The sequence below is a fragment of the Pseudorasbora parva genome, chromosome 18 (genome assembly GCF_024679245.1).
Source record: "Pseudorasbora parva isolate DD20220531a chromosome 18, ASM2467924v1, whole genome shotgun sequence".
Classification (NCBI taxonomy): domain Eukaryota; kingdom Metazoa; phylum Chordata; class Actinopteri; order Cypriniformes; family Gobionidae; genus Pseudorasbora; species Pseudorasbora parva.
Genome location: NC_090189.1, coordinates 40,100,028 through 40,109,082, shown reverse-complemented (window position 1 = coordinate 40,109,082; position 9,055 = coordinate 40,100,028). Strand labels below are relative to the sequence as shown.

Genomic DNA, 9,055 nt, shown 5'->3' with positions numbered 1-9,055 from the left:
GGAGGGAAAAGAGCAACTAGCATTTAATTGCTGATATTTTGCAGCATTTTTCCTAATACGTGACGATTTTGTTCTCTTGAACACATAGGATGGAAACGCTGTTTTATTCACAAATGTTTTTTGTTGCAACTTCGGATGGAAACATAGCTTGTGGCAAGGAATCCAATGCCTTAACTCTTCTTATTTCTCTCTTCCGCCCTTCTTGATGTCCTCTCCTGGTCCAGAGAAGCAGTGTCAGCAGCCAAGACGGGAACACAAGCCCAGGGCGGGTCCCTGTGTGTGGGGAGAGGCGTCAGAGTCCAGCCGGAGCGGGTCAGAATCGGGCCGGAGCGGGTCAGAGGCTCAGGGTCGGCCCCTGGACTGGAGGCCCCTGCTGCTAATCATTCCTCTGAGGATGGGCATCAACAGCATCAACCCCGTCTACATTCAGGCCTTCAAAGTACGCCGCTTCACTGATGAGCCCGATAGTCTGCTGCATAGGCCTGCCGCAATAATCAATATATCGATATATCACACAATATACACTCACCTGAAGGATTATAAATAGAGGCTACAATTTGGACAAGCTCACAAACATTTAAAATGTTGCCTGGTCTGAAGAGTCTCGATTTCTGTTGATACATTCAGATGGTAGAGTCAGAATTTGGCGTAAACAGAATGAGAACAAGGATCCATCATGCCCTGTTACCACTGTGCAGGCTGGTGGTGGTGGTGTAATGGTGTGGGGATGTTTTCTTGGCACACTTAAGGCTCCTTAGTGCCAATTGGGCAATTTAAATGTCCAATTGGCACTATTAAATGGCGTTTAAATGCCACAGCCTGCCTGAGCATTGTTTCTGACCATGTCCATCCCTTTATGACCACCATGTACCCATCCTCTGATGGCTACTTCCAGCAGGATAATGCACCATGTCACAAAGTTCAAATCATTTCAAATTGGTTTCTTGAACATGAGAATGAGTTCACTGTACTAAAATGGCCGCCACAGTCCCCAGATCTCAACCCAATAGAGCATCTTTGGGATGTGGTGGAACGGGAGCTTCGTGCCCTGGATGTGCATCCCACAAATCTCCAATAACTGCAAGATGCTCTCCTATCAATATGGGCCAACATTTCTAAAGAATGCTTTCAGCAGCTTGTTGAATCAATGCCACGTAGAATTAAGGCAGTTCTGAAGGCAAAAGTGGGTCAAACTCAGTATTAGTGGTGTTCCTAATAATCCGTTAGGTGAGTGTATATACTTGACCTCAATATTTGTTTGTGATGCTATATATCGCCCATTATGCTTATATAATAATTAATGTCTCCAATATTTTAATGGATTGTGCTGTCATCTTATATGTTTTCCATGACAGAGCTGAAAGTGTTTTTCGGGCAGTTCCTTCATAGACAGAGCGGTTATCCACAGGGGAAAAAAGGCGCAGTTTGAGGCGATATAGTGTTTTCTACTGACAGTTTGGTAGAATAAGCCCAAATGGACTCGATTTCAAAGCCGCAATCCCCTGTTCCATATAAAGGTCAACGCAGAATGACAAGCATTAAAGCCGTTTCACAAGGGAAAATGTTTATTTACTATTTATTTAATTAATTTTTTTATTTAATTGAGGATAATATATTTTTTACCCTTAATTTCTATGATCTAAAGAATTATAAGGCTGTCATTTGAAAGTGTGTAGGTCTACTTGCATTTTTATGCTGTTATATAAGGATAATATATTCAGTGGCATTAAATAGTCTTAAAGTGACAATAATATTGTTTATTGCAATTATTTCTGGGACGATATATCGCAAAACAAAAAGTAGTTATCGTGACAGGCCTACTGCTGCATAATCTTGTTGTTGTCCTTCATGTATCACATGCACGTTTCCTATCTTCTTTCACCAGGAGTGTTTCAAGATGCCTCAGTCGTGTGGTGTTTTAGGAGGAAAGCCCAACCTGGCCTATTATTTTATTGGCTTTATTGGTGAGTTTTCTCAATCAAATGTGTTTTACTTGTGTCCAAATGACACACTCAATACGTCTGCATTATCCAGTGTGTTGAGCTGTGTTTTAGGGGTGTGCAATAGTGACAAAAAAATGTCTGGATATTTTTGGGGAATTTTATCAATAATGATAATTAGACAATATTTTGCTGATTGTTTTGGTACCTTTGGCAGGTTTAAGACTGACTCCTAAAGTTTTTGATATTCTGTGGTAGTCAGTTCACAGCAGTGACAGAATTCGTCTTTTCCAATAAATTTACATTGATTTTGACCTTTTATGGTCATTATGAAGCCATTTTTCTAACCTAATTATCTTTTGTGTCAAAAGTATTACATTTATAGAATCACAGAATAAATTAAATTAGAATAATAAGACACAATAGGGCTGTTACCAATTATATATAATCAGTATCAACTAAATTCATCTTTGCAGTTCAGAGGAAACAGAAGCTGTGACTGAAGTGGATTTAGATAATTTACACAGACGGTTTAATGAGCTCAGAGCTCATGAATGAGTTTAACGTGCAGTTTATAATGGAGTGCGGATGTTGTGCGCTCTCTAGGTGTGTTTGTGTAATGTGAGGTATATTCTCGATTATTTCAACAAATACGATATTATCATAGATGATATATATTGCACACCCATACTGTTTTGTACGAGGATTACTTTTCTTCTCCCCAGTGATTCTTATGAACATTGATCAAACAAGTAAAGCTTTATCCTGTAAATGTGTCAGAGGCATCATCGTCGTCATGATTTGTTGTCCTTCAGATGACGAGTTGATTTATCTGGACCCTCACACTACGCAGCAGGCCGTGGACTTTGAGTCAGGCAGTGCAGTGGACGACCAGAGCTATCACTGTCAGAGGACCCCTCACCGCATGAAGATCACCAGCCTGGACCCTTCTGTAGCGCTGGTGAGAGTTTAATCCTCCGCTGTTTGCTTTAGCCTCGCCCCTATGGTCCCACTCATAGTGTGCTTCAGCCTCGCCCCTATGGTCCTGCTCACAGTGTGCTTTAGCCTCGCCCCTATGGCCCCGCTCACACTGTGCTTCAGCCTCGCCCCTATGACCCCGCTCACAGTGTGCTTCAGCCTCGCCCCTATGACCCCGCTCACAGTGTGCTTCAGCCTCGCCCCTATGACCCCGCTCACAGTGTGCTTCAGCCTTGCCTCAATGACCCCCCCTCACAGTGTGCTTCAGCCTCGCCCCAATGACCCCCCTCACAGTGTGCTTCAGCCTCGCCCCTATGGTCCCAGTCACAGTGTGCTTCAGCCTCGCCCCTATGACCCCGCTCACACTGTGCTTCAGCCTCGCCCCTATGGCCCCGCTCACAGTGTGTTTCAGCCATGCCCCTATGGCCCCGCTCACAGTGTGCTTCAGCCTCGCCACTATGGCCCCGCTCACAGTGTGTTTCAGCCTCGCCCCTATGGCCCCACTCACAGTGTGCTTCAGCCTCGCCCCTATGGCCCCACTCACAGTGTGCTTCAGCCTCGCCACTATGGCCCCGCTCACAGTGTGTTTCAGCCTCGCCCCTATGGCCCCACTCACAGTGTGTTTCAGCCTCGCCCCTATGGCCCCACTCACAGTGTGCTTCAGCCTCGCCACTATGGCCCCACTCACAGTGTGTTTCAGCCTCGCCCCTATGGCCCCACTCACAGTGTGCTTCAGCCTCGCCACTATGGCCCCGCTCACAGTGTGTTTCAGCCTCGCCCCTATGGCCCCACTCACAGTGTGTTTCAGCCTCGCCCCTATGGCCCCGCTCACAGTGTGCTTCAGCCTCGCCACTATGGCCCCGCTCACAGTGTGTTTCAGCCTCGCCCCTATGGCCCCACTCACAGTGTGTTTCAGCCTCGCCCCTATGGCCCCACTCACAGTGTGCTTCAGCCTCGCCACTATGGCCCCACTCACAGTGTGTTTCAGCCTCGCCCCTATGGCCCCACTCACAGTGTGCTTCAGCCTCGCCACTATGGCCCCACTCACAGTGTGTTTCAGCCTCGCCCCTATGGCCCCACTCACAGTGTGCTTCAGCCTCGCCCCTATGGCCCCACTCACAGTGTGCTTCAGCCTCGCCCCTATGGCCCCACTCACAGTGTGTTTCAGCCTCGCCCCTATGACCCCCCTCACAGTGTGCTTCAGCCTCGCCCCTATGGCCCCACTCACAGTGTGCTTCAGCCTCGCCCCTATGGCCCCACTCACAGTGTGTTTCAGCCATGCCCCTATGGCCCTGCTCACAGTTGCTTCATCCTCGCCCCTATGGCCCCACTCACAGTGTGTTTCAGCCATGCCCCTATGGCCCCACTCACAGTGTGCTTCAGCCTCGCCCCTATGACCCCGCTCACAGTGTGTTTCAGCCATGCCCCTATGGCCCTGCTCACAGTTGCTTCATCCTCGCCCCTATGGCCCCACTCACAGTGTGCTTCATCCTCGCCCCTATGGCCCTGCTCACAGTGTGCTTCAGCCTCGCCCCTATGGCCCCGCTCACAGTGTGCTTCAGCCTCGCCCCTATGGCCCCACTCACAGTGTGTTTCAGCCTCGCCCCTAAATAATATAAAAAATAAAATAAAAAAAAAAAAAACAAATAGTAATATGTTTAGATCATTCACATTTGGCCCACCAACATATTTTAGTTTTTTGCATTGAAATGTTGAAAATTGGATAATGAATAATATAATACTGTTGGATATAATGCAGGGAAATAAAACATTTATTTTCAGCCCACGTCCCTCAATCAAGAGGTGCTAAGAAGATTTTGATGAAAACATAAAGAGCCTGTGAAACCTTCTTAACACATTAAAATGTATTTGCTGAGAACACTTCACTTCCTAACGAATAACCAAGCGAATGAGCCGAGCGTTTTGGGCTACAGATGGTGGAGTGTGTGTAGGCTTTGGTTTCATTGGCCAGTAAATGTGAATGTTTGTCCCCAGGGTTTCTTCTGCAAGAACGAGGAGGACTTCGACAGCTGGTGCGATCTGGTTCAGCAGGTAAGACGTCTGCTTCACGTCTGCTTGCTTGCTTTATGGTTTAACTTGCTCTCATTATTCCTCTCTGCTTTAAAGGAGCTCCTGAAAAAAAGAAACCTGCGTATGTTCGAGCTGGTGGAGAAGCATCCCTCTCATTGGCCTCCGTTTGTTCCCCCCACCAAGCCGGAGGTGCAGACCACAGGAGCGGGTAATGTGTTATTACAGAAATAAGGCCCAGTTCACACACCTGGTGTTAAAGGGTTAGTTCACCCAAAAATGTAAATGCTGTCATTAATTCCTTTCCCTAATGTCGTTGGACACCATCAGACCTCCGTTCATCTTCAGACACAGATGAAGATATTAGTGTTGAAATCCGATGGCTCAGAAAGGCCCGATGGGCCAATTTCAAAATAAAGATTTGAACGGTTATGAATCAGCGTATTGATTCATGATTCGGATCGCCAAAGTCAAGTGATTTCAGCAGTTTGACACACGATCCGAATCATGAATCGATTCACTGATTCATAACTGTTCGTCACTATAGAAGTCGTTAGTTAGTTTTTTTGCTTACAAACTCTTCTGGTCTCTTCATAAAATGATTGTAGAGCCGCTGTAGTGAGATGGGCTTTGTAACGACGTCTTTAGTGCCTTTATGGGTCTTGAGAGAGGAAATGACATTGGTGTCAATGAAGGCCTTTCTGAGCCATCGGATTTCAACACTAATATCTTCATCTGTGTGTGAAGATGAACAAAGGTCTGACGGATGTCCAACCACATGAGGGAGAGGAATTAATCAGATAACTTTAATTTTAGGGTGAACAAACCTTTTAAGAGCAGTCGATCGGATCACAAGTGGACGATGCTAAATACAGGTGTGAACGGGTCTAAAGCCCAGGTGGCGTTTCTGTCTAAAAGCTGCGCTTGAACACACCAAACGGACAAAATGCGACTGTCAGCTAGTGCGTGCATGCAAGTAAATATTTGTCTCGGGATGCACGATATCAACAATTTAAAACCGTCAATTAAGTCCTTCCGATGGCCGATTCCGATTACCAAGTTCATATTTTTATATTATACTTTTCATATAATCTGCAGTTAGTGCACCCAGGAGAATAGAAAATCTAAGCTGCACTTAGGAAACTGATAATTTAGTAGCTCTGGCCTAACTACAACGGAAAACATCAGTCCTGACTCGTTAAATATTTTTTGTTTAAGTAATTTCAGGGACACACAAAAACAAAACACACACAGATATTGCATTTATACCACTGTATATTGGTGAGGAGGGAAGCAGGTGGAAATTACATAAAAAAGGTAATATTCCACCATTCAGAACCATTTGAATAAATCTTGCATGATCCAGACATTAAAACAAATGAAACTGGAACATTAATGTACTCTACACATGTATCAAAATGAAAACAGTTATAAATTGTTCTTACTTTATAGCTTTTTTCGCTCCAGTAAAAGAGTTCGTACACATGGGGCAGAGTTTGCGTGCAGACGGGGTTTTTTTCAAAGCAAAACTTAGGCATCGGTATGGCCTGATTTGTGAAACTGTTTCCAATTTAATACACGTGTAGAGTACATTAATGTTCCACTTTCATTAATGGCAATATGCACTGAAATTACATAAAGTCATTACTCAGATTTGAAACAAAAATGATTTACATAAACATGTGGATGTGCAACTTTTGATCACATTTCTTGCGACACTGTTTCAATGACAGCAAGGATTAAACACGTGTAAATACGTACGCCTCTTTCAGGGCCTGTTTTCTGCGTACGCAACAGTTGTAACGGGAATGTGTGTGTGATCCGATCCACCGAAAAACACATCTCAACTCCAGCTGTGTGTGAACAGGACATTAGATATTTCAGACGCACTGGATGAAGTGAATTTGATGTTTCATAACCTCATTCTTCTTCTAGAGTTCATCGAGTCCCCAGACAAGCTTTTTGAGTCGGAGGAGGAGTTCGAGATCCTAAACGTGTGATCTCCGGCCGGTCCGAAGCCTTCCTCTGCTTCACAAGTGCCTCAGATCAACAACACACACGCAAAAATCATGAGCTCGCGCTGTCTGGGGTTTAACCGGAGGAAAAACCAGCCGAGGATCCTGTAGCATCTTCAGTTTATCCTCATTCAGAGGCCTGGGTTTTTAACTACCAAAACCTGTCCGGTTGATGAGCGCTCTCGTACTGAAATGATGGAGTGATGAAGGCTTTACACCTCAACACACACACTCCACCGTCTGACCGCAAAATAACACTCAGTGTTACGGAAGAAAACCTCACTGGGGGAAAAAGTGCCTCTATTTGACGTATTTATGTTTCTGACTGGTAAAGGTGACGTTTCCTTTCCTTATTAATGGGTTAATTATTTCACCCACCCCTGCACATCTGTAAATATGGCTTCAAATGAAGATATTTAAATATGATATCGTGTTTTGGATTGGTCCTATCACTTTTTTTAGATCAAATAAACTACCTAATTATGATTTCCTGTCATTTATTGTCCCTTTCACTGTCTTTGTGTGTTTGTTACAGATAACAAATCTGAGCCGGATCGGTTCATGTATGAAATAAATAACATTATTGATGTAAAGTATTAATATGTAACTTGCATACAGTCAAACCAAACATGATTCAGACACAAGTGTGACTAGTGTGTGCAGGACACTATCGTTCATTTCTGTAAGTGAGGAGAGCAAAGTAAAGTAAACTGTGACATTATACCCAAATATTCTTCATACCAGTATAATTGATAATAATTTGGGAGTAAAATGATTCAGACACTTTGAGCTGAGCATGTTTTGCTGAAGTGTTTTTCTGTAATTGCTAATGTGACCTTTGACACCACAGACTAACCCAAATGAAGCATTGCTTGGTCATTGGTTGAGCTAAATTGGTATTATCTAATCTAACAGCCGATTGGTTGACTGTAATCCTTTACATCCCTTTCTATCAAAGTTATCTGACGCTATCAAGATATTTTATCACTGTTTTCTAAACTATAACGAAACATTACTATTTTTAATGTTTTTGAAAAGAAGTCTCATGCTCATCAATGCTGCATTTATTTGATCAAAAATACAGAATCAACAGTATTATTGTGAAATATAATTATAATGTAAATCAGCTTGTTTCTCTGTGAAAATATCCTCCTGGGACCCAGAAAAAAATAAGTTTTTCGAATTTTGTATTTTTTCATGTCATCAGATTGTTTAGAGCATAAGAAACAAATGGACCGTTATTTTTTGGGGAAAATTATATTGTATTCATATGTTATGATATGTCCTCTGTAGTTGACACCAGGACTCAGTTGTTAAAAAAAAATAATGAAATGAAATTGCATGTATAGGCAAAAGCAATGGGATTTATTTTAAATTCACGAATACATTTTTACGTTTCAGGATTTTTTTAAAACAAACCTTTTGTTTGAGCTATGTTATAAAAGATATAACTGAATGCTTTGACATGCCATCTTATTTTATGCAATATGTGGGTAAAATGGCCACACTTGAATTTTCCCATTTAATACAACGTATCGGTATATTGCATCTAATTTGCATATTATTGTGTTCTTGGTGCAACATGTAATGAAAAAAAGAAGTGTAATAAGGGAAGTAATAATTGGCAACATTTTCATAATAATATGTAATATTTCATAGGAATATTGCTATGTAATTTATTTCCCTATTTACTGTTTGTGTCTCCAAAATGCCCGATAAACATGATTTATGTCCTGGTGTCCTCTACAGTAGACATTTATGAAATCAATGCCCTGTTTTGTAACAAAAAGGTCATATTTTGATTAGAAACCCCATAGCATTTTCCTGAGATGTTGAATTATAACAAACAATTAGAAAATTAATCAGATTTATATTATAATTAAAAAATATTATCATATTTCCATAAGAGTGCTAAACATTAATGTCAGCCATTTTTAAAGACCAAGAAGTTTTTGTTGTCCTGGTGAAACCTCCAAACATTTGGTATCTCCGCAAAGCCCTGAATGTGCTCTATAAAGGACATCCTGACTCAAAACTGTGACGTGTGTGATGTCACAGAAACTCACTGAAATATAATGTCCACTACAGTGGACA

The 9,055-nt window shown here is 42.6% G+C and overlaps 1 protein-coding gene across 1 annotated transcript in view; it reads left to right on the top strand.

Annotated features, from left to right (window-relative positions):
- atg4a (autophagy related 4A, cysteine peptidase) overlaps positions 1 to 7,447 on the top strand; it is a 12,845-nt gene extending 5,398 nt beyond the window's left edge. The window contains exons 8-13 of the mRNA XM_067424751.1: positions 225 to 439; positions 1,886 to 1,964; positions 2,756 to 2,901; positions 4,914 to 4,970; positions 5,046 to 5,157; positions 6,882 to 7,447. Of these exons, the coding sequence (XP_067280852.1) occupies positions 225 to 439; positions 1,886 to 1,964; positions 2,756 to 2,901; positions 4,914 to 4,970; positions 5,046 to 5,157; positions 6,882 to 6,946 (674 nt within the window). The 3' untranslated portion in view covers positions 6,947 to 7,447. The remainder of the gene's footprint in view (positions 1 to 224; positions 440 to 1,885; positions 1,965 to 2,755; positions 2,902 to 4,913; positions 4,971 to 5,045; positions 5,158 to 6,881) is intronic.
- The last annotated feature ends 1,608 nt before the right edge of the window (positions 7,448 to 9,055 follow it).